The sequence below is a fragment of the Trachemys scripta genome, chromosome 8, assembly GCF_013100865.1.
Source record: "Trachemys scripta elegans isolate TJP31775 chromosome 8, CAS_Tse_1.0, whole genome shotgun sequence".
Taxonomy (NCBI): Eukaryota; Metazoa; Chordata; order Testudines; family Emydidae; genus Trachemys; species Trachemys scripta.
In genome coordinates, this window is record NC_048305.1 from 46,130,112 (window position 1) to 46,154,658 (window position 24,547).

The 24,547-nt window shown below is 44.5% G+C and overlaps 1 protein-coding gene across 1 annotated transcript; it reads right to left on the reverse strand.

The window, feature by feature from the left end:
- Positions 1-3,079: 3,079 nt before the first annotated feature.
- LOC117881663 (dimethylaniline monooxygenase [N-oxide-forming] 5-like) lies at positions 3,080-24,340 on the reverse strand. The gene is made up of 8 exons (XM_034779203.1): positions 24,209-24,340; positions 19,715-19,903; positions 17,420-17,582; positions 16,043-16,185; positions 14,401-14,600; positions 11,417-11,772; positions 9,601-9,673; positions 3,080-3,434 (listed from the first exon to the last, which is right to left on the reverse strand). The coding sequence occupies exons 1-8, from the start codon at positions 24,338-24,340 to the stop codon at positions 3,080-3,082; spliced, it is 1,611 nt and encodes a 536-aa protein (XP_034635094.1).
- Positions 24,341-24,547: the final 207 nt, after the last annotated feature.

Below are 24,547 nucleotides of genomic sequence, written 5' to 3' on the forward strand. Positions count from 1 at the left end.
TAGTGATATTTTTAATGCACTGCGTCAGCGCTGCTAGCGCAAGTCGCTCTACCTGGGCTGGGAGACTCATTCCCTGCTGCACTGTAGACAGACCCTTAAAGATCCCGGTTGGCCCAGCAAGCTTCAAGCTCTGAGATGGGCATGATGGCTCCCAGTGGCTGGAGGAGGCCAGTCATAGCCAGCGTGGGCTAGCTAGATGTGGAGGAAAGATGAACTGATACAGGGGGACCTGGCTGTTGTTGCTTCGCACAGCAGGGGACCCAATCTTGGGGCCCCTAGGTACTGCTGTGATATACAAAAAGAAGCTGAAATTCATAGAGCTTCCTTTTCCCTTAGTTGGGGCTTGGTGACATACAGAAGAGGGGGGCCCGCCAAGCAAAATAGAATTATATTCATAAATCATTTTCAGCAAAGACTTGTTTGTCGTTTTGAGGACTTAAAGGCACCCGATTTAGTGACCTCTCTGCTTATTATTCATGTTGCACTTACGTAGGGTTTTAAAATAATTGCTAAAAAGTAAGTAAGTGTTTTGGGAAATATTTATTTTCAGAAATACAATGTAAGCCTCCTGGCATGCTGCTGGCTTAATACAGATATTCTTTGTAGGTTGGTACAGATGGCACAGGAAGTCGATAATGGTTGGTCACACATGGTTTTGTATGCTGTTCACTATAGCCAGCTCAAGATGAAACTACTCAGTTATTGCTTTCGTTATCAGGACATTGTACATCAGATTTCAGCCAGGAATACATACAGCTGAGTTATAAAGAACTGAGCTTTTTACTTATGATAACAAAAGTGCATAGAGACAATTAAACAGCTACTGAGGCCATATGGAAAACTTGGAAAAAAATAATCAGTTTGGAACCAATTCTGCGCTTGTAAGCTATGGCGTCCTATTTTACAAGAGTTAAATCAAAACTGAATGTGTAAATTATGCTCTAATTCAAGTTATGCTCTGGGAATTGTATCAGGGAAGTTCTCTGGTCTGTGTTACATAGGAGGTCATACTAGATGATCACGGTGGTTCATTCTGGCTTTTCAATCTGAATCTACAAGGCAACAGATACTTGCATAAAAACAGGTGGCAAAGTCCTGCCCCCAGATGATCACTACATTGACATCAATAGGGTTACATGTTGGTAAATGGAAGCAGAATTTTTGAAAGAATCCAGCCGGTACTGCTGCTTATTCTCCATCTGACATCATGATCTTTTGTGACATCACAATAGTTTCCTAAGCAACGGCAAGGACCCAATCAGAGTTATAGAGTTGTAGGCCAGAAGGGACCACCAGATCATCCAGTCTGACCTCCTGTGTCTCACAGGCCATCAATACCACCCAATACCCTCACTCTAAGCCCGACAACTAAAATTAGACCCCAGTATTATAGCCCACATCCGGCACTTCTTACCCACACCAAACTGCCACCGAAGCCAATGGAAGTGGTGTCCAAGTAAAGAGTGCCAGTCTGGGTGCTGCCAGGTGGAGCCATAGGTGCTGGAACTAGGGGTGCTGCTCCACCCCCTGGCTTGAAGTGGTTTCCATCATATACAGGGTTTACAGTTTGGTTCAATGTCTCTCAGCACCCACACTATACAAATTGTTCCAGGACCCCTGGGTGCAGCAGATTAACTGTCTTTGAAACCAAGGCGATAGTCTCACCCTAACATCCTCACCAATAGGCCGAAGAGAAAACATTTCAAACAAATATTTTGCAGTGTTGAGATCAAATTAGGCCACAAGGCAGAAAAATGGGCTCCTTGCATCGGCTCCCTTTAGCTCATAAAAACCCAAAGCAGAAGGGACTTAATTCTCCATTTGCAGACAGATTTAGTTAATTGACTGAGAGCAAGCAATTCCAGAATATTGGATGGGTGGGGGATTTAGAGAATTCCACAGCCCTCCAAACTAAGGGAACAAGGGAGTAGAATTTAAAGCCCAGGGTCCTGTCACAGTGATTTGTCTGATGTATTCTCTAAGGAACTTTTATTTTTCAAGGGACTTTTTGTTAACCTGAGGGCAGATCCTGCCACTATTTTATGAAAGGTAGCAGAGCCCCTTGGCTTAAGGGGAAAAGCTAGTTGCTTCTAGTGGAGTGCATGATCTCCCTTGATTTTGCAATGAGACCATCATTATTAGAGAGGCAAGGTCGGCACGGTGTTTATTGGATTGCCTCACCTATCTTTGTTTCAGCGAGACCCTGGGACCAACATGGCTACTACACTGCAATCAGTCATTCTTGTTGCTCATACTGGCATAGCGCGTAGAGCAGTGGTATCTAGCCAGAGGGCTGAACATTTTATTTCAAGAAGGTGAAGGAGCCACAATCAATACTTTGGGGCAGATTCTTTGCACTGCTCTGCTCCCTTTGAACCACCCCAGCATGGAAAGTGAGTGGAAACCACCCACAGGTCTCTTGTTGAGCGGTTCTCCTGGCATTGGGAAGTCTAGAGTGCATGAAGAACCTGCATAGCCAGCCCCTATATCTTCTTCTCCCCAGTGGGCATGTTAGGGATGGATGGAAAGCATGATGTTAAAGCTAGCTGCATGCTCTGAGAGGATCCTATCAGACCTGACTTGCAATGGGCACGGCTGGTGGATCAGTGTGGATCCAGTTGCTAAGTCCACCTGTGGAGGAGGGGAGGACACAGTAGCCTCTGGGCTACTGTGACCCCCAAGGACTCCCCTGAGCACAGCCCATTGCACAGAGATCAGGATTTGGGTCTTTGCCTCCTCTTCAGCAGCTACAGTGTAGAGGAGAGAAGATGGAGATGACCATTTCCAAAGTCCAAGTGTACAGAGAACAAGTGCAGGTTAGTATGGCATACGGTGGTGAGGAGGTTAGTCCAGCACTCTCTGGTTCCCAAAGATGGATTCAGTGACTCTTGCAAAGCTCCTATTTGTAGCATTCTCACCTCTAACATTACCGTGACACCTCCAGACCGCGCGGCTTTAAGCAGGAAGCAAACAATAAGCCATGGAGAGCAAGCGTGATGCAAAGCAAAGGCCAGTTTAACATTACGGCTCTTCTCACTCTGCAGTTGCACAGTAGCCTTGGAGCCCGACACATGGATACTTAAAAATAAGCACAAATGGCAGCAATAAGAACGAACAGGCCCATTATTTTAATGCACAGAGAGGAGACCAGGCAGGTGTCATTCTCAGAGTGGGTTTTCAGAGCCCGAGTTTTTGTGGCCTTTAAGATGCGTTGTCTCTGGGTCAGGATGCTCTTCCTAGCACCATCCCACTTCCCCGGTCCAGTCAGACGGAACTGGGCTGGTGTGCACGGGCCGAAGAGCACTTCCAGGGCCAGCTTCGGATCCGTCAGGAAGAGAAACAGCAGGTTGGGTTTCACACTCAATAGGGAGGCGAGTTCATCCACATGATCGATGTACTGCACCTGCAGGGTAATGTGCTGGCTCGGAATGTACCTTGGGACAAAGGAGAAAAGCCATATGGACCGGAATCGGTTTGAGGCTGAATGTTTACTCAGACATGTCTGAGACTACTAGGATGAGATCCAGTTCTGACCTTCCCCAGAGATAAAGATGTTGAGATCTGTGGGTTATGGAAAACTATGATCTACTACTTTAAATTTCAGGAGTCATTGGGGCATTTCCTGGTCCTGCTTGCAAGTAGGGAGTTCTGAGGGAAGTAAGTGATCAGAATTAGTCTGCAAAGAGCCAGACTAGAACAAGGTGGGTGAGTTGAGCCTCTCTGCCTTTGGGAGCAGCCTGCTTTGTCTCGCTCTGCTTTTGGGTTCATGTGTTATGGTCCTAGATTTTTTAAAATAAAGCTTTGTTACATTGCTACCTTCCAGCAAGAATATTTGATGTTCTTATCTAACTTCTCTGTGTGCTGTGAAACTTAACAAGATCCAGAATTGATTTGGCTCTTCTCTAGTTCCAATCAAAATAATCAAACAAACATTCTGCAAGCATCATCTTGCACCTGACTGGATGCATTATGGGCTTGATCCAAAGCCCACTGAAATTAATGGAACTATACACACACACTGACTTCAATGAGCTTTGGATCAAAACCTATACTACAAGAAATCTCAGTCAATGAGCCTTTACAGAGACATGTAGCTCATCAATCCTAAAAGACACCAACCAGCCACTTGTTTCAGTTGGTGAGCTCATGTACACTTGCCATGCTGTTAGTCACTCTGTGTAGCTTCTCTGAGCAGGCACGGTATTAAACATGAATCCTTTGCAGGATCAGGTCCTAACTGACCATGCAATGGAAGCAGTGAAACTGACAGACATATCATGATGTGAAATGCAAAAACCGAAGAACAAACTAGTTTTCTCTCCTTTCTTTCAGCCACTGCTCTGAGGTGTTACATGTAAGAGTGGTTATAAATACATGGCTAGATATGTCATTTTCGAGTTAATTGGGTTCCTTTAATTGAAGACAATCAAATCCTTAGCAAAAACAGTACTAAACAGTTGAATTACTTAGAACAACCAACTTCTAAACAAGTAGTCACCGATAGAGCAGGCATCTTCCAGCATACTTCCCATAAGCAAGGCCTAATCTGTTATCCTTTCTAAAATAAACACATTGGTCCATACTTACACCTCCTGGAAAGGGTGAGACTCCATTGACCTTTAATTGCTTCTCAATTTACAGTTAAGGAGGCAAAATAGGACTGCCCCAGTTCACGTCTGGGCAGGACGCCTAAGTTGATACCCCTATTGTTGTGAAAAGTGCCATGTGATTTTAACAACTACAGATGGGCAGGACCTCAGCTTTACATCTCAGCCCAAATGTGGATGTCACAAAGCCATAATAACTAGTAAGCCGTTAACTAAGTAACTAGCAAGAAAGACTAAACTGCCTACTCCTACTGCTGAGCATTTTCTTTTTAATGAGCTTGGTTATCTAATGTAGTTATGAGGAGGAGGGAAAAGCTACTTTGTTAAACCTCGGGACGCTTGCTTTTCCAGCCCACTGAATGGATAGGAGAAAGTGTTGCTTGTTTGAGAGTTGTGCAATAGCCGTATACAAGTGAATAGTAGGGCTGGCCGGAAAACAAAATTTCCTTCTTACGAAAAAGAAAGCAGAGCTTTCAACATTTGTTTGTGTTCTGCAATAGAATGAAAAACTAGTCCTTTCTACAGGTTTTACAAAAAAAATGAGAACTCTCATTCCCCACCCAGAATAACCAGTAGCTCAGTGGTGAGAACACTTGCTTGGAATGTGGGAGATTTGGTTCAGATCTCTGGATGGAGAATAATACTGATGGGGAAACAATACCTCAGTGAAATGAATGAAAATGGTGAGGTATTTGCTGATTTTGTGGAATGAATGACCTGCTTGTTGGAGGAACTATTTTCCCTCTCCTTACTAGTCATAGGATAACTTGTTAAACAGATCTCATTATAGTTCCGTACAAATGGGGAAGAGCTTTAGAGGATGTTATAGCAGGCATGAGGCAGCAATGGGAATGGACCGTGCATCATTGATAGATAACTGGAGAATAAAAGTGACAAAAAAAGAGAACCAAACAGAGATGCCCACTTGTAACATCACTCATTTGAAACCGACGGCAGTACAAAGTTTAGATTTGTGCTAGCAAACAGATACTAGGCACTTGAAAATGAAGATGACGGAACAGTAGAAGGCAAATGGGAACATATAAAGGAAACCTTCGCCAAAACCCAGGATTCAGGAAGAAACTCTACAATGAATCGCTGTCTGAGGAGATATGGCAGAAAATAAAAGAAAGATGTCAAATTAAACAAACTAAATCAAGCAAGAACAAGAATACAGAAACAGCAACTTTGGGAGGAATATGCCATGAAGAACAAAGAAATCAAAAAGAGTGCCAAGAAAGACAAACAAGATTTTAGAGACAAAATGGCAACAGTGGCACAAAATAACATGCAGACACTGTACGATATCACTAGACCATTGGTTCTCAAACTTTTTTTTCCACTGACCACTTGAAAATTGTTGAGGGTCTCGGCAGACCACTTAATGATCTTTCCAAATGTTTGCACTGTTAGCTAACTATTGTAAAACGCTTTGGATAAAAGTGCTATATAAAAAAACCTTAATAATAATTAATAAAAATTTAATAAAAAATAATTTGTTCTACAAATAAAAGCACAAAACTCATATTTTAATATCAGTAGTCTTACCTTTCTAATGTGATGGATGTGCCCTCTCTCCCCTGCCACAGCAGCCCCCGAGCTGGGGCTGGGAAGGAGGGGGGTTTCTCCCCCACCACAGCAGCCACAGAGCTGAGGCTGGGAAGGAGGGCCGTCTCTCCCAGGCAGCTACAGCCCTGGAGCTGGGGAGCTACAACCCTGGAGCTGCCTCTTTCTCTAGCCGCCGCAGCCCTGCACATCTCAAATTCCCCCCACCTCCTCTTCTCACACCACTGCCCCATCCCACCTACCCCGTATTCCCCCTAAGGCCACCATCTTACCTTACATGTGCGTCTTCTCCAGGATCCAGGCATCTAATTAGTGGAGCCACGTCTGCGCAGCTCCACTAATTAGGTGGGTGGCCCTTCATAGTCTCGCGTGCAGCCTCCCAGGCACACACCTTAGACGGAACTATTCGTGGACCACCTGAATGGAGCTTGAGGACCACTGGTGGTCCACGGACCACAGTTTGAGAATCTCTGCACTAGACATTGTCAGTCAGAAAAACAGATACCAACTAACTAGTCCAATACAGTGAGGGTAACTTAACCACAAACAGCAGAACAATTCAATATATGGAGGTGGTACTTAGGTGAATTACTGAATGGCGAGCCAGTGGTTAACCCCACAGATGTAGAGGAACATCTGAATTAGGACTTATCACTAGAATAGAATCATAGAATCATAGGACTGGAAGGGACCTTGAGCGGTCATATAGTCCACTCCCTTGCACTCATGGCAGGACTAAGTATTATCTAGACCATCCCTGACAGATGTTTATCTAACCTCCTCTTAAAAATCTCCCATGATGGAGATTCCACAACCTCCCTGGGCAATTTATTCCAGTGCTTAACTACCCTGACAATTAGGTTAGAAGTACAGACAGCAGACAATTGGTTAAAAAGTGGAAAGGCACTAGAGGTCCAGACAAAATCCCAGCAGGGGTCTTTAAGGCAGATTTAAAAAATACTCTAGACATTTTGATAGGCTCTTATAAAAGATATGGGAAGAAGAAAAATTACCAAATGAGTGGGAAAGTGATCATATAGTCAAGTTGCCAAAGAAAGGCGACCTCAGTCAGTCAAAAAACTGGAGAGACATTCAGCTGCTGTCCAACCCAAATAAATACTTACATACATTATCCAAGACAGACTAAAGAAAGCAATAGAATCAGGGCTATGACAACAGGCAGGGTTCGGACAGGAGAAATCACGCATAGATCGAATAGTAATCCTATGGCTCATCATACAACTGTTGATTGAATGGTAGTCACCACTCTATGTGAGTTTAATAGATTTCCAAAAAGTCTTTGACACAGTGGACAGAACATCTTTGAGAAGTTGCTATGCCACTATGGAGTCCCCCAGCAAATTGTGAATATCAGTGCTTCTATGAAAATACGACATGTCAGGTAATATACAACAGCAAATTGGCCAAGCCATTCAAAGTAACTGCCAGCATTAGACAAGGATGTCTTATGTCACCCATGATCTTGCTACTGATAACAGATTGGGTAGTAAGAAAGAAAACAGAACCACCAATGGATACACTATGGACTTTCTCCTAGAACCTACAAGACCTCAATTTTTGCAGGCAATATCAACCTGTGATCCCATGTCCACAGAGATATGTAAGCTTAAACACATGCTCTTCGGCCTATGTGTAGTTAGTAGGACTGAAAATCAACACAGAGAAAATGAAAATCACAAGAATCAACACACAACAGAAATGGCACTTTCTGGGATTGAGAGGGGATGTCTGACACTTCATGTATCTTGGCAGCATTGTACGCAAAACAGGTGGAACAGATAAGGACATTAAACCATTAACCTAAAACAGCAAAAGCCAGTCATGCCTTCGCAACTCTAAAGCCGATCTGAAGAAATAGAAACCTTGCCCTCTGAACTAAACTCTGAATATTTAACACCACTGTAAAGCCTGTCTTAGTGCATTGTGCTGAAACTTGGAGACTTATCACGACCCTACTAGCTAAATTCCAAATATTTATAAACAGCTGCCTTAAACAAATCCTTAATATCAGATGGCCAGAAAAAAATTAACAAATGAAGAGCTTTGGAGGAGGTGAAACAGAGACTGATAGGACAGAAAATTATGTTACACAATGGAGCTAGTTAGGACACATATGGGGAAAGGACTGAATAAAATAACAAGATAGGCACTGGACTGAGATCTCCAGACAAGAAGCAAAGAGATATCCAATTGCAACTTGGAAACACACAACAGGAGCAGAACTGAAAGTCATTAAAATGACAGAGGAAGACACTAAGACTGCAGAAGGAGATTGCCAAAGATGGAAGGCAGTGGTGAAGGCCCTATGTTCTGCATGGAATAAAGAGATTATGGTAAGCCATGTTCAACTCCCTGTTCCAAATCAGACAGGGCAGGTGTTTGAATCTGAGTCTCCTGCATCTCAGGTTAGGAGATCACAGGGCTATTGGCTATCCTGGGCTCTCTTCACTGTAAGTGCCATCCTGGAGCTGAGAAAACTTCCTGATGAACTTTTCATTGAAACTGCTACATTTTGGTGAAGTTTCAGTTTTGATTAATCTGAATTTTCCAATGAAAATCTGTTTTGTCGAAATATTTCTGGTCAACTCTAGTAAATAGTCAGTTAATAGGTGAGGTGCCACTAGGTGGCGCTCAAGAATATGTAGCATAGCTCTTTTGTTTTGTAGGCTCAATAAAACATACTGAGCACTGGAAATGGCTTCCTCCGTACATCTCTGTATATCAGCACTTAACGCTTAACAGATTGGGCCTGATTTTCTTCTCATTTTCTTTGGTGTGAATCAGGAGTAACGCCATTGAGGTCAATGGACTGACACTGGAGTAAAAGCAGCATAAGCAAGATGAGAATCAGGCTCTAAACCTCTATCAACCAGTCTCTGGGCCCTGAGTCCTCAGAAGATTAACATACGCCACCACAGCATATCCAAATTTCCTTCCTGGGGGCACACAGAAGTAGAGATCTGGGTATCTTCTTCCTCCTCCTTTTTTTCCTAGTGTATGACCAAGCTGAAGCAAATTTTTATTTGTTTGGCACTTGATAGCTAATAATAGCACCAGTCAGTCATGGGCAATACAAAACCCAAATTCTGACACTGTGCGGAAGTTGTAGGGATTCTGCACGGGTGCTGGAAAAGAGCAGCACTAGTGAGAGACACACAATACGCCTGGGCAGGTCCATCTGTAGGGACTGAACCAGGGAACCTAAACCAAAAGGCTCTACTACTTGAATCAAAGGACCGCATGCCTTAGCTTGTAGGTAGGAAGAAACTCAAAACCTCTTTAGACAGTCCAGCCACTAGGGGGAGGCAGAGATACACGGATGCATTACACAAAGAAGCAACGGTTGCCTTGGTCCCCACTGCTCACCATGATCAACATTTTATCATTCTATATAATAGTCTCCTACCGTTTCTCATTCTCCTTTATCTTCTTGGCAATGTCGGCCATCATGTCATCTAGTGAAGGTAACTTAAGCAGACCTGAGAAAGCAGAATATTTTGCGTTTAGACAGGGTGATTCTTTCTGGATCTCCAAGCATTTTACAACCTCTGATAAGGGACACTTCACAACACCATTGTGTCTATTTTTACTTGCCCTTTACAGATGGGTAAGATGAAGTGGAGAACAGTTAAGTGACTTTCTCAAGGTCACACATTGAAGCAGTGGCACAGTTGTCCTTAAACTGAGCTTCCTATAACCTGAACAGGGAGATGAACCAGAGATTCCATGGTGTTGACTAGGAACCATGCTATTGCTCATCTATTTTATATGCTCAGCTACTAGGGTGATGGGTGGAAGCACAAAAATATAAGCAAGACAGACAGGTGGAGCTGGGGAAAAAAGCCAGGGATCCTGACTTCCACTGTACTGCTCTGCTCACAAGACCACACTTCCCTTCTAATAGGGCACCACTGAACAAGAAACCTTCCCTCACTTCACAAAACTGGGAAACTTTTTGTTTGTTCCCTTCTTTTTGCCACATAGTTCAGCTCAGGTGCATCATCTGCTTTATAATGCGGTTCCTTTGTTAAGTTTTGAAACAGCCAATGAAGGGGCAGATGGCAAGTGGCTTATCTTTGCCCTGTTTGGGAGCTGCTGAGACCCTAGCGATCCTGCGTCAGTTGCTTTAGCAGAGTGCACAAATCCCCAGGGTATAAAAACAGCCTGGCTGTGCCTCCTCTTGCCCCTGTTGTGCTCAGAGCCTGCCAGGATAGTAGCTTAGCTACCGCCCCATCTTCCTATCCAGTTCAGATGGTTCTCCTAGGCTAGAGAGTGGCCTGCTAAGTATATGGCTTGTAGCTGGTATTTATTAAGCTGACGTGATATATCCAGATTGCTTGAATCTCAACTTTAAATAAAATAAGTTTCTAACCCTTGTGACTGTCATAATCCGAATATAACCAGTGCAGCGATATCTGCAGCCAGCCTGAAACAATGACTCAGAGGGGTAAACTCCCCTGTTAATCACCTTGTCATGCCAGCTGTAAAACCCAACGATGACCCTTCAAAGTCAACATTAACTATTGCATGGCCACTCATTTGAGAAAATGGAAGGGGCAAAAGGCAGTGAGAAGCCAAGCAGGGTGGGAATTGAGATTCGCTCCAGGAAAGGACATGCAGAGGGAAGAACAGAAGAGAGACATGAAAGGGAGAGAAATAGCTAATGGAGGATGAGGCAGGAAGAGAAACAAGGAGCAGGAGTAGCTGTGGCCTACCAGGAAGTAGATTGACGGATGAACATGGCAATAAGGCACTGAGCATATAACTGAACATTAAGTCGTAAGTAAAGGCTATATTTACCCCTCACTGGTATCTGTAACAACAACAGTCACTCTTACGCAGCACTTTTCATCATTACATTTTGCAAAGGGGGAAACTTCACCCCAGAGAGTTGAAATGATGTGCCCCAGGTCACTGACAGGGATGGGATAGAACCCAGCATTCCTGAGTCCCCGGCCTCCACTCTAGCCACTAGGCCACACTGCCTCTCTTGATTTGATACCCTGGCCCATGGGGAACTATCAAGCATGGATTTCAGCCTTCTCCTTCAAATCAGCCTCGCACCCCTGCTTAGCTCTTGTATTAGGTCTATGCCAGTCTATATAGTTCTCAGACTGGGCTCGTCACCGTAAGTATGGGAGATGCTGAGAAATGTATGGAATGCTGCTGGGAAGTGTTAGCAGAGTGGCAAGTGGAGTACCTCTAGTGCTCATTTTTCTTACCCTTAAAGACCCTGGTGGCCCAGCGAGCTTGAAGCTCCGCAATGGGCATGATGGCCCCCAGTGGCTGGAGGAGGCCGATGATAGCCAGCGTGGGCTTCTCCAGGTGTGGAGGGAAGACGAACTTATACAGAGGGACACGATTGTTGTTGACTCTGAGGACGTTCTCCTCCAAGAAGGGGAAGGAGAAGTTGTATCCTGTGGCAAAGAGCACGACATCGATGTTCTCCTCCCGGCTCCCGTCCACAAAAATCACAGCCGTGTCGGTGAACTCCTTCACGTTGGGCTTCATCAGCACCCGGCCAGAAACGATGGCGTTGGGCAGGTCGTCCCCCACGATCGGGTACTTGCTGAGAAACCTGTAAGGTCAGGAAGGAGGAGAGAACTGAGCGTGAATAGTCTGTGCTGGGTTAGAACGGTGGAGACTCAAGAGAAGGTACGATTGCAGTGTGAGTAGCTATACCTGTCCTAGCTTTAATCTAGTGGTATGTCTATGCTGCAGTTGAGATGTGTTACTGCAGCACATGTAGAGATACCTGAGCTAGCTTTGCTGCAGCAAGCTCAAAGCTCACTAATGTAATAATACCGGGGATAGCTTCAGCAATGCGGGGTAGCGGTACGGGCAACCTGCTCAAGTATGTACCTGGGTTCATGGGGTGGGGATTGTACTCAGAAGACTAACTCCTTCACTGCCCTACTGCCATGGCAACATTGCTATTGCTGCCTGTCCTTTTGCCACATTCTTCCCTTCCATTGCTTGCGATGATCTAGCTAGAGCAAAGCTAGCTCAGATCTGCCCGCCTGAGCTGCAATCACACCTCCCAATGGCAGTGTAGACATAGCATGAGTAACAATAGCAGTGAAAGCAGGGTGGCACAGGATTGCATCCTTACTTACCTCGGATGCTTACTCAGGTTGCTAGCCAGCCTGTCCTGAAGCCTTTTCTGCCATATCTTCACTACCGTTGTTACACCTGCCTGCTAGATTAAAGCCAGTGTGGGTATGCCTACCTGGGCTATAGCCACATCTGCGCTTTCAGTGTAGGCATTTGCTAAGGCTAAAATGGTCAAAGATACCTAGATTTATTAGGCACCCTGTCACAGGGGGCAGCTGTCCCTGAGCACCGTCTGCTGGTTGACCATTTTAGCACAGAAAGCACACATGTGTAAGTTTATTTACTAGTCTTCCAAATAACTGTCCACAATCTTCAAGCAAACCTTAATGTCCCACTTCTCTGCACCAAGTTCTTCAGGGACTCAACTCCCTCTTCCTGGGCAAAGACCCGCATTGCTCCTTTGCAGGTGAAAGTCAACTAAAATGATAGCTCCCATCCCAGGGTAATCGCAGTCTTTCCCAGTCCTTATCTGCCCCTCCTTGGCGCTACCTTCTTTCCAACAGGTTCCAAGCAGCTTCCTCCTGCTACTTCCGGTTCTTTATTTCTGGAGACACAAGCCATGGGCCACTCCCAGGAGCCTGGCCTTGCCCCAGGGCCTATCCTAGCCCCTTTCTGGAGCTGCCCATTTGCCGCATTCTTCCCCTCCCTGCAGCTTTCTTCTTGCTCTTAACTCCGGCGTCACCCTGCCCCTCATTAGGGCCCAGCCTCAGTTGTCAGGGGAGTGGACCCACTTCACTTACAAGGGCTGGACACCCTGTGCCACACCCTGTGCCAAGGGGGTAGAGTGCCTAACCCCCCTGGGGGGCTTCTCTGCCCAAGTTCTTGTAGACATGATAGTTGTCTAGTGCTTAGTCAGGGCCGGCTCCAGGCACCAGCCAAGCAAGCTGGTGCTTGGGGCAGCAGCTTGTAGGAAGCGGCATTCTGCCCAATCCTAGGGCTGCACGGACGCTTTTGTTGTTGTTGTTGTTGTTGTTCCGCTCCGGCTACCCTATAGGGGGCAGCAGCGTGGAGGACGGGAGCGCCCTGCAGCAAGCCCGGCAGGGCAGCCCGCGTCCTTCCCTCCCAGCTGACCGGAGTGGTGCGGAGCCCTCCCGGCAGGGGGCACGGCGGAAGGGCCCCTCTGAAGCCCTGGCCGCCCCCCTTCTCGCTCTCCCCCCCATTCCCTCCCCTCCCCCCACTAGCTGGGGCACATCTGCAGGGCAGGGAGTCCCCCTGCACCCTGGCTCCGGCCACGCTGCAGGGTTTTGGTTTTTTTTTTGCTTGGCTGTTCTGGCTGCCGTGTTTTTTTTTTGTTTTTTGTTTTTTTTACTTGGGGCGGCCAGAAAGCCAGAGCTGGCCCTGTGCTTAGTGCAGGGAATTTAGAGAGAGGACGCCTGATTTCTGCTCCTGGCTTGACCAGTGACCTTGGGCAAGCAACTTAAAAGTCCGTGAGGACGGACTTGAGTTCAGTCCTGGATCTTGAGTCTGTGAGCATTACCGTCCTGGGCTGTGGATCTCCACCCTGTGGGCATCATTTTACCAGCCTCTGAAATGGGAACATCACCACTCACTTCCCTCACAGGAGGTTTGTGAGGCCTCATTCAACCACACCCAGTACAAGTCCAAGACACTATGCACATGCTCACATGTCCAGTCCCTCCCACTGCTGAGGTGACACTCTATTTTTAGCATGGTAATTTGACCAGAGCTAGCGCGGGTACATCTACTTGAGCTGGGAATTACCTCCCCAGCTTGAAGTGCAAAGTCACATGTTACAGTGTCACCAGCTCTCATGATTTTATTGCAAGTCTCATGATATTAGAGGTTTTTCTACAAGCCCCAGCTGCAGGAGTTAAGTGATCAGGCGGGAACCTCAGTTTTCCTTAAGAAAAAGTACGTCTCTAGCCCCCATGGTTGTGAGGAAAAGCTGGAAAACATGACCCAACTGCATCCTAAAGCCTAAAATTCCATTGACTTTCAGTGAGACTTTGGCTCTAAAGTGCCTAAATCATTTTTGAAAATAGGACTTAAGAAACTAAGTTACTTAGGATTTTTGGAAAAATGTACCCATAAAATGCCCATGACTGTGAGAGTCCTGAAATAGAGGTGTTACCTGAATTTAGGTTTCAGTCCATAGTTTTCATGGTTAAACCTGGCATTCAGCTTGTTCTCCCCCCAGCGGTTCATCAGGTACAAAGGGATGATGTGGCGCAGCATATTTTTAAAGCGTGTGAAATGTACCACGTCGAGGGGGAAGCCATTGTCAGAGACGCGATTCACCACCCAGGCGCCCGTCCTGGTGCTGAGAAATACCTGCCAGAAGAGATGCAGAAATACAACAGGTCAGGGCTTTTGCTCTTTGTTCTGTGCCTGTACCTGTACCTGTCCGCTTGCGAGGTGCAGGCTACTTGGGGTTAGTTTAATTGCTAAGCAAGTAGTATCATTTGGGGATATCATGGTGGGATGGCTTGGCCTCTCTTTGTAGGTGAATAAAAATGAATATGTTTTACATAAAAAAAGACAAAATGGATCCAATCCTACAATCCTTCCTCAGGCAAAAATCCCACTGAATTAATTTATCATCATCATTTGTATTCCAGTGCTGCCTTGGGGCCCAACTCAAGGATCTGGGCTCTCTTGCACGAGGTACTGTACAAACAAAGGTGATGAAGACAGTTTTCACTCCAGAGAGCTTGCAGTTTAGAATGAGGACAACACATGACCAGTGAATGAAAGAGACATGTGGAAAGGGGGGGAGGTGGGATAAGGTAACAGTAAGATGAACAGGTTTTGCATATCAGACGGTAATTTCTGCTTGCCACTTGCTAAGGGAAAACTCTCGTTGAGATGGCTAAATAAAGATTAGGAAACTGCAGGATTGGGGCCCATTTTAAAAGACTAAGGACAAAATTCTTCTCAGATTCACCCAGTAATTCTCACCATGGATTTCCTACATGGATTTCCTACAAAATGAGGGTGAGCAGAGTGGCTGTAACTAAATCAGTTTTCCCAGATAAATGCTTAGCAATTCCTTAGGATCTATGCTTCCCCTTCCCAGTCTGGGGGAACCCCAGTGAATGTCTGTGGTAGTTCTGGGAATCAAACTAGTGGACAATAAGCCATGCTGAATATCTGAAATCACTTCAGTTTAAGACACTGCCCCTTTTCTTTTATTTACAGCTTCCTGGACACAAATTGCATTCCAAAGACCTTAAGAGGTCATTTGGTATCCTACAGTGATGGTCCAAAACACTGCCTCTTACAGTAGGCCCTGATCCGAAGTTCATTGAAATCAGTGGGAGCCTTTCCACTGACTTCAGTGGGACTCAGATTGGGTCCAAGCTGTGTTACGCTGTAAAGTGACTTTAAGGCTAAGATGTATTTGTAAAGTAAGATCAGTTACAATTTCTGCCTTCTTACCATTTGCATGGCAGTGGGTCCATACTGAGTTGCATGCACTGTTAGCATGGGGCTGGGATGGGCACACGTGGTGTACATCAGGAATAAATTTAGCTCTACAGCTTGCAATTATATTATTAGGCCATTACTGCCAGTACTGTCCTTACATGCTGCAAGATGAAGACTCAGTGTGAATGGAACTTGTGCAGTCATATCAGAGGCAGAATAGGAAGAAAAATCTTCAGCAGAGACTCGGATAAGAACAAGTCTTATTCATACCCAGAAGCTAAATAAAACAACTCAGCACCATCCAACCTCTGAGGCTGAAATTGCTGGAAGGTGATAGCCAACAATACCTGTTTGGTTGTGTGACTGAGATCCAAACTAATATCTACTCCAGAATTTCCCAAGCCAACCACAACCATTCTCTTGTCCCGAAATTCTTCTGGATACTTGTATTCCCGGCTGTGCATTATTTTTCCTTTAAACTTCTCTACACCTGCAAGGGGAGAAGAAACCAGAAGGTGAAAACTCAGCCAGGAAGTCATTATATAAAAAGGAGCACTTCTACACCTGGCCAAGATGCATCTCCAGTGCCTGGAGACGGTGTGAGACAGTCCATGGAGAGGCTCTGGATAAGGGAATATCTCCATGCAGGACAACAGTGTCTGTAGGGTCACTACGAAGGTGTGTGTATGATTTTTAGATTCACACACAGCAGGTCTACATGCCCTGAGGGAGGAGAGCATCAGGCCATAACCAAAACTCCTCTCAGACCTAACTATATCTGGATGTTGCCCAGAGATCTGGGCGCCCAAAACTGTGCTTCTGGTTCAAAGGCTTGGAATCCATCCCACCCCTCCGCCCCCAGCTCCCTCGGCTTCCAGGAGCAGAGCCCTTCTAACTGGATGTTGCTTTTGGGTTAAGGACTCAAAGATTTTTGCCCTCAGCACAAAATGGGACAAGACCTAGGGAAGGACAATATACATGAGCAGGGTGTGCTTCTGCTGACCCTGCCTCCCCCTATAGTTTGACTAGGCTCAAAATGAGGTGAAGATTTCTAACCATCTGAAGAGTGAAGTTCTGGAACAGCCTCCCAAGGGGAGCAATGGAGGCAAAAAACCTAACTGGCTTCAAGACTGAGCTTGATAAGTATATGGAGGGGATGATATGATGAGACAGCTTACAATGACATCCGGCCCATTGGTGACTGCCGGTAGCAAAAATCCCCAACTGCTGGAGATGGGACACTAGATGGGGAGGACTCTGAGTTACTACAGAGAATTCTTTCCCAGGTATCTTCCTGGCGGGTCTTGCCCACATGCTCAGGGTCTAACTAATCACCATATTTGAGGTCAGGATTGACAGAGACCCTGGGGGGGGGACTCACCTTCCTCTGCAGTGTGGGGCATGGGTCACTTGCAGGTTTAAACTAGTGTAAATGGTGAATTCTCTGTAACTTGAAGTCTTTACGTCATGATTTGAGGGCTTCAGTAACTCAGCCAGAGGCTAGGGGTCTATTACAGGAGTGGGTGGGTGAGGTTTTGTAGCCTGAAATGTGCAAGAGGTCAAACTAGAAGATTATGAATTCCTTTGAAAAGATTCACAAGCTCTAGGGCTGCATAGCCACCCTTAATAGCCCCCTTATCTGAACTGCTCCAGTCTGTTCATTCCCAGTTAGAGCGGGTCACATCCCAATCACCAAGAGACTTGATACTTAGTATCCCACTGACCTGGGAAGCATTCCAGGGGTAAGTAAGGATCTATGTGGTGGCCAGTGCAAACCAAAATGGCATCGAAGATGGCCGAATTCTGCTTCCCGTCTGTCTCTGTGACAACATCCCACTGGCCAGTGGTGGAAAAATCGGAGCATTTTCTTATACTGAGCACGCTTGTCTAGAAGAAAAGCAGACAACCCCTTACTTTTACTTGGCTTTATTTTGTTCCTCTATTCATGCTGAAGTATGCGGTATGAGAAAGCCAAGAAGCCACACACCCAAAGCCAGTCAGGCAAAGGAGAACTGTCTGAATGACAGCTTATGCAGGCGTAGCAGGAGGCATGGAGAAAAGTACAGGGAAACCAGTATACATACTAATATACCAGGAACCAGCCATCACAGTTTTGGGGTAACTGCACCTTTGACACCCTCCTTCACAGTCTGCTCCAGGAATACCCCATGTCACCTCCCTCTGGGCAGAAACCCGTGTTCTTCCTTCTGACCATGAACTTTAGGCTACAGCCCGTCTGCACTTCCCTGTGTTTCTCTCAGCAGGTCTGACTAAAGTCCAGCCCTTGCGCTTTGCTCCCTCTCCACGGGCTATGACCAGCATATGCAGGCAGTTACCAGTAACCGGATAGCTCTTTCAAAGCAGAGTACATTTATTTTAGGATATAAACATTACAGAGTACATATAAAATAACTAAAAGAGCCTAAATGCATATTTAAGCTTGCCAGTTTCTCCATCAGTCCTGGCAGATTCCAGTCCTTCCTATGGGTTTGGTCCCCCCCTTGTACATCAGGTCACATCCGTTTGCTGGATTAAAATAAAGGCTTGTCTATCAAGTCAATCTGGCCCTCTATATCCCAAGCTCTGACTCCTGGCTCTCTTGAGCCTGACTCGAACCAGTGTATGAAAACCATCCAAGCGACTAGTTCTTTGCTGGAGCTCCTGGGACTTCATAATTACCCGCCCCCTCCTTGATTCTAGTTCCTGGCCAGATGACAATCCTTGGCTCACAGAGATCTAGATAACATATACAGATAATATTCGGGAAGTTAATACCACAGTCCCCCAAGATACTGCATGTGGTTGTAAATATCTGTCTGAGGGTAAGGACAATGTGAGTAATTCAGGACATCAAAGCTAACCACTTGCTCTTGAGGAATAACATCTGTATTCCCTGTCATAAGGTAATATTTAGTGTTTGTTCTGTAACTGTAAATAACCAGACAGGAGAGAACTATTAATGAGACTGAAATACAAGTTTCCAACAGGAGGTGTTATGAGCTGCCCATCAAATGAAGACCCATCCACACCAGACAAACCATTGTGCAACATCAGAGGACAAAAGACTGTGTTAATTACTCTCCCCAATGAAGAGATGTGCAATTGAATTCTTCCCAACAGTTGAATTTGCAACTCAAAACAGAAGAGGGAAGGAATAAAAAGCCCTAACAAGGAGGAATTGTATCTTTTATGCTTCTTGGACTCTGAAGGGCAAGGATTACTACGCATGAGCAAAAGATCCCCAGGCCTGGGTTAGCCCTAATGGACATATCAAGCTTGTTTATCATAAAAGCTTCTATTACTTTTTGAAACTTAAGATTGGAACTCATTTGTGTGTCTATGTTTACCTACTTTAACCTTGTAAATAACTATTTCCTTTTCCTCGTTAATAAATCTTTAGATAGTTTATTATAGGATTGGCTACAAATGTTGGCTTTGGTGTGAGATCGAAGGTGCAACTGATCTGGGGTAAGTGACTGATCCAGGGAGTTACCTGAATATTGTTGTGATTTTTGATGGAAGGTAAAAGGCAAGCTTGCCGAGGTGGCAAGATAGATCGGAGTACCCAAGAGGACTGTCTGTGGCTCTATGTTAAGACTGTTGAAATGCCTGAGGAGTTTACACTTGATACATGGTTGATGAAATCTAAGTATAGAACTCACAGCCAGTTTGGGGTTTGTGCCCTGCTACTTAACAATTGCTCTGAGGTTGGTACTCATGCTCATGAACCACTGCAGGACAACTTAACAGAGGAGCAGGACAGGAAAATCTTTTTGAGTAGCTCTAGATTTGCTATCTATTGCTACTATCAAGCCTTCCAGGAGAGCTGATGTAATTCAGCTTTGCTGGAATATCACCACGCAAGACACTGTTTGGTGACCATGTCACATAATGTCATGTGTGATAATATCGCAGCATCCCATGTAATGTTATCAAATTTATTGGATTAGGGGGAGCAGTTAGCCCACAGAGCTGCAGTTGACTTCCATACCTCCAAAGAGATGTCATTTCTTTCATACCTTAAAGTGTATGTATTGGAGAAGATCAAAATGCTTGGTGTACATTCTGAAGTAGTCCATGACTTTGCTGTTGTGCATGTAGTTGGGGTAGTCCTCTGGGATGGGGAAATCGCTGTAACCCATCATTTCCTTGGAAGTGTTAATGGTCACAGATTTATAAATACTGGCTTTCCAATCCGTATCACACTCCTGCAGGAAACAACCAAACCAGGACAAGATTTTCAAATAATTAATCCAGAGGCAATACAAAAAGGTTCACCGTTCAAGTTTGCTTGACATAAAAACATCCCAAAGTTGGGATGCTTAACTCAACCTCATTCATGAGTCTGAAAATCTAGGCTGGAAATTTTATGAGGACAGACATGCTTACACCATTTCACCACTTCCAATTCCAGACCCAGCTGGAACCCAGAAGGGAAGAAACAATGCAAAAAAGAACGAGCAAACATTTCTAAACCTGTCTGGCTCGGATGTGATTTGTGTAATGTTTTAGAGGGAATGGGAGTTTTGGTTCAATGGATGCTGTTCACCTTTTGCTGTGAATACTACCCTCGGAAATGGAGTGAAACCTGAAGATTTCAGTCAAGATTGTGGACACTATATTTTTACAACAGAGGGAAAAATTGGAGTCATTGGCAGAATTTGTCAATAGCTGAACAGGAATTTGTCGTCCCCCCCTTATATATGAATTCTGAAAACTCCTTATATCATTCTTGACAAAAAAAAAAAAACCTCCTCTCAAGCCAATCTTATAGAGGTAGTACTCAACAGGACTGAAACCACTGCAGGTGAAGGTCAGGAATTTTCAAGTTCACATGTATCCTGTGGGATTTGAAATTCCCCATCAAAACTATGCCTTCCTGAAAGTAAAGAGCAATATTGCTCACTACAGGTTCCAGTTGATAAATACTAAATATTCCAAACAATTTGGTTGTGCTACATTATTGTCTCAGAAATCTTATTCAATCAGGTGGTATCTACTATATTTCACAAACTATACTTACAATGATCACCTTCAGAATAAAATCAAGACAGATGTTTTGTTTTAGCTAGAGTTTTCTAGATTGTAAAAGACATTTGCAGCTCTCCAAAGCACAGGAAAACAGAGAAAGGGACCATTACTTAGTAGAAATCAATATATCTGGATATAAACAACATGCCTAGTTATTGTTCATGTTTTAAGAGATGAACTGATCTCCATGTTTGGAGCTGAGAAGGAATGTCCCCTGGGGCATACTGACAGCACATGGATACTGGCAATTTTCACTTTCATTCAAGGATCTCAGTGTTTCATGACCATTACAAAATAAAACCTCATATCACTCCTGGAAGGTAGGGAAATATTATCCTAATTGTTAAAGAGGAGTACAAAAGAATAGTACAAGCATGAAGGGACAAAAATCAAAAAAGGCACAAAAGGAGTTACATATAGCAAGTGACATAAAAGGCAATAAGAAGAGATTCTTTAAATACACTAGGAGCAAGAGAAAGATGAAGGAAAATGTAGATTCTCTACTTAGGGCTTGTCTATACTTACATGCTGGTTCGGCGACAGGCAATCGAACTTCTGGGTTCAATTTATCGCGTCTTGTCTGGACGTGATAAATCGAACCCAGAAGTGCTTGCCGTCGACTCCAGTAATCCTGCTCGGCGAGAGGAGTACGCGGAGTCGACGGGGGAGCCTGCCACGGTAAGTTCGAACTAAGGTACGTCGACTTCAGCTACATTATTCACGTAGCTGAAGTTGCATACCTTAGTTTGAATTGGGGGGTTAGTGTAGACCAGGCCTTAGTGGGGAAAGATTGCTAATAATTGATGACATCACAATGGTTGAGGCGTTCAATGCCTATTTTGCTTCAGTCTTTGCTAAAAAGGTTAATGGTGACCAGATATTCAAAACAATTATCATCATCAAGGGGGAAGGAATGCAAGTCGAAACAGGGAAAGAACAGGTTAAAGAATATTTCAATAAAGTTGCATGTTGTCTAGTCAGCAGGGCCTAATGGAATTCATTCAAGGGTACTTAAGGAACTAGCTGAAGCAATCTCAGAATCATTAGCAATTATCTTTGAGAAACTCATGGAGGACAAGTCAGGTCCCAGAGGGCTGGAGAAGGGCAAACTTAATACCTATCTTTAAAAAGGGAAACAAAGAGGACCTTGGGAATTACAGACTGGTCAGCCTATCTTTGATATCAAGAAAGATAGTGGAACAAATGTTTAAACAATCAATTTGTAAGCATCTAGAGGACAATAGGGTTTTAAGGAAAAGCCAGCATGGATATGTCAAGAACAAATCATACCAAACCAACTTAATTTTTGTCTTTAACATGATTACTGGCTTAGCAGATAGGGGGCAAGCATAGACATGATAGATCTTGATTTTAGTAAGGCTTTTGACTCAGTCCCACATGACATTCTCATAAGCAACCTAGGGAAATGTGATTAAAATTAAATTGCTATGAAGTGGGTTCTCAATTGGTTGAAAGACCACACTCAAAGAGAAGTTATCAATGGTGTGCTGTCAAACTAGGAGGGCTATCTAGTGGGATCTTTCAGGGGTCAGTCCTGGCTCTGGTATTATTCAATATTTTCATTAATGACTTGAATAACAAAGTGGATAGCATGCTTATAAAATTTGCAGATGTCACCAAACTGGGAGGAGTGAAAGCACTTTGAAGGACATGAGTAGAATTCAACACGATCTTGACAAATTGGAGAATTGGTCTGAAATTAACAAGCTGAAATTCAATAAAGACATTTACAAGGTACTTCTTTAGGAAGGAAATACCAAATGCCCAACTACAAAGTGGAGAATAACTGGCTAGGTGGTAATACTGCTGAAAAGGATCTAGGGTTCACAAATTGAATATTAGTCAACAATGTGATGCAGCTGTAAAAAAAAATTTAATATTCTGGGATGTATTAACAGGAGTGCCATAAGTAAGAAATGAGAGGTAATTGTCTTACTGTACTTGGGATTGGTGAGGCCTCAGTTGGAGTAGTGTGTCCAATTCTGGGCACCACATGTTAGGAAAAATATGCCCAAATGGAAGAGAATCCAGAGGAGAGGAAACAAAAATGATCACTGGTTTAGAAAACCTGACCTATGAGGAAAGATTTAAAAAACTGGACATGTTTAGTCTTGAGAAAAGACGACTGAGTGGGGAACCTAATAACAGGTTCAAATATGTTAAGGGCTGTTATAAAGAAGACACGGAGCAATTGTTCTCCATGTCCACTGAAGGTCGGACAAGTTGTAATGGACTTAGATCTGCTGCAAGAGAAATTTAGGTTAGATAGTAGGAAAAGCTTTCTAACTATAAGGGTACTTAAGCACTGGAATAGGCTTTCAATGGAGATTGTGGAATCCCCACCATTGGAAGTTTTAAAGAAAGTGTTGGACAAACACCTGTTGGGGACGGTCTAGGTTTACTTGATCCTGCCTCAGCAAAAGGGGCTGGACTTGACGAGCTCTTAAGGTCCCTTCCAACCCAACATTTCTATGATTCTATGATTGTAAGTGGTGGGAAAACAAAGGAAAAGCATGATCACACAGGAAATGTGTGGGACAGCAGGGATCAAAACTCCAACATCCTGACTCCCATGCCTATGCTCTAGCCACATGACCCTCTTAGGTTAATGCCAATAGGGTATGCTTTAGAGTTTGCTGGAAAGTGCTTTTTCTCCTCCCTACCCCCCCATGACATTTTCACAACAAATCATTTAGTGAATGTGATAGGATGAAGCGCCTAGAGAGCAAGGAGTGAGGAAAAGAGCTGATTCGCTGGATGGGCTGTCAATCACCCAGAGAGACCGGCAGGGACTTGCCATTGCCTGCAAAGGATTCTGGGTGGTGAAGCCCTCTATAAAATTCCCTGTCTTCCAGCTGGGAGTCAGAGTTGCAGGGGGAAGTATCATCTGGAGGATGTTGGGCCTGCTGGAGTTATGTTATGGAAGGTATTCCTGGTTGGTGCTCCCCGCCCCGCCCTTTTTAATTTAAAATCAACCTTGATATTTTTTAAATCCCTCTGAACTCCATCTCACTGCTTCATCCTTGCTGTTGATCACCACCACAGTCAAAACCCCAATTTAAAACCATATTAATAGAAAATGTTTGACCAGCCCTAGTAGGCATACCTTACTCAATTCACTTCCCATAATGGCATGATTCTTGGGCATTGGTGGATCTCACTTATCCTTAGAATCCTCTCTTCCCTCCTCCATTTATGATATTAAAAAGGTATATGCAGAGAAAAATCATGCAGCAAGCAGTCTCCTTTGTATGGGAAGCCCACTCTGATTTGAGGAACAACACTGCTGTGTGTATTGCCGCATGGAGAATAGGCATTTTCCAATGCAGTCAGCAATCTCTCTGCTCATTTCTATTTGAGAAGGGACATGTCTGGTTGTGCAGGAGGAACTGGAGTATTCGGAACCCCTTGGCTTACTATGCTGTCTATAATGCAAGACCCTGGAGACAGACTCAACTTACCTGGAACCGCCACAGTCCCCCAATGTCTTCACTTCTCTCAAAGCATGTTGGCTGGAGTCCTTCATCTAAACAGCATTTAAGGGCTGTTAGGCCACTGGCCCCTGCTCCAATAACTGCGACTCTTTTTGCCATAGCCTTCTGTGTTGGGGAGGGTAAAGCAGAGTCAATCCACCCCTGAGTAGTTCAACCTCTATTCTCATCATCCAAGCCCACTGCCTTACCTGAGTTTGCCAATGGGGGGCTGTAGCAACAATAGGCTTTTCAGGACTTCAGTCAAATATTTTAATTAATATTTAATTAAAGTCCCTTTAATTAAGGTTGTTTTTACCTCATCGCCAT

Bases quoted from the DNA above. Each gene is read 5' to 3' on its own strand.
- LOC117881663 (XM_034779203.1), bottom strand. From the start codon at position 24,340: ATGGCAAAAAGAGTCGCAGTTATTGGAGCAGGGGCCAGTGGCCTAACA. The intron at 17,583-19,714 runs GTATGAAAGAAA...CTTTTCTTCTAG, and splicing joins TCCAATACATACACTTTAAG to ACAAGCGTGCTCAGTATAAG. The intron at 11,773-14,400 runs GTAACACCTCTA...CTGACCTTACAG, and splicing joins GGACTGAAACCTAAATTCAG to GTTTCTCAGCAAGTACCCGA.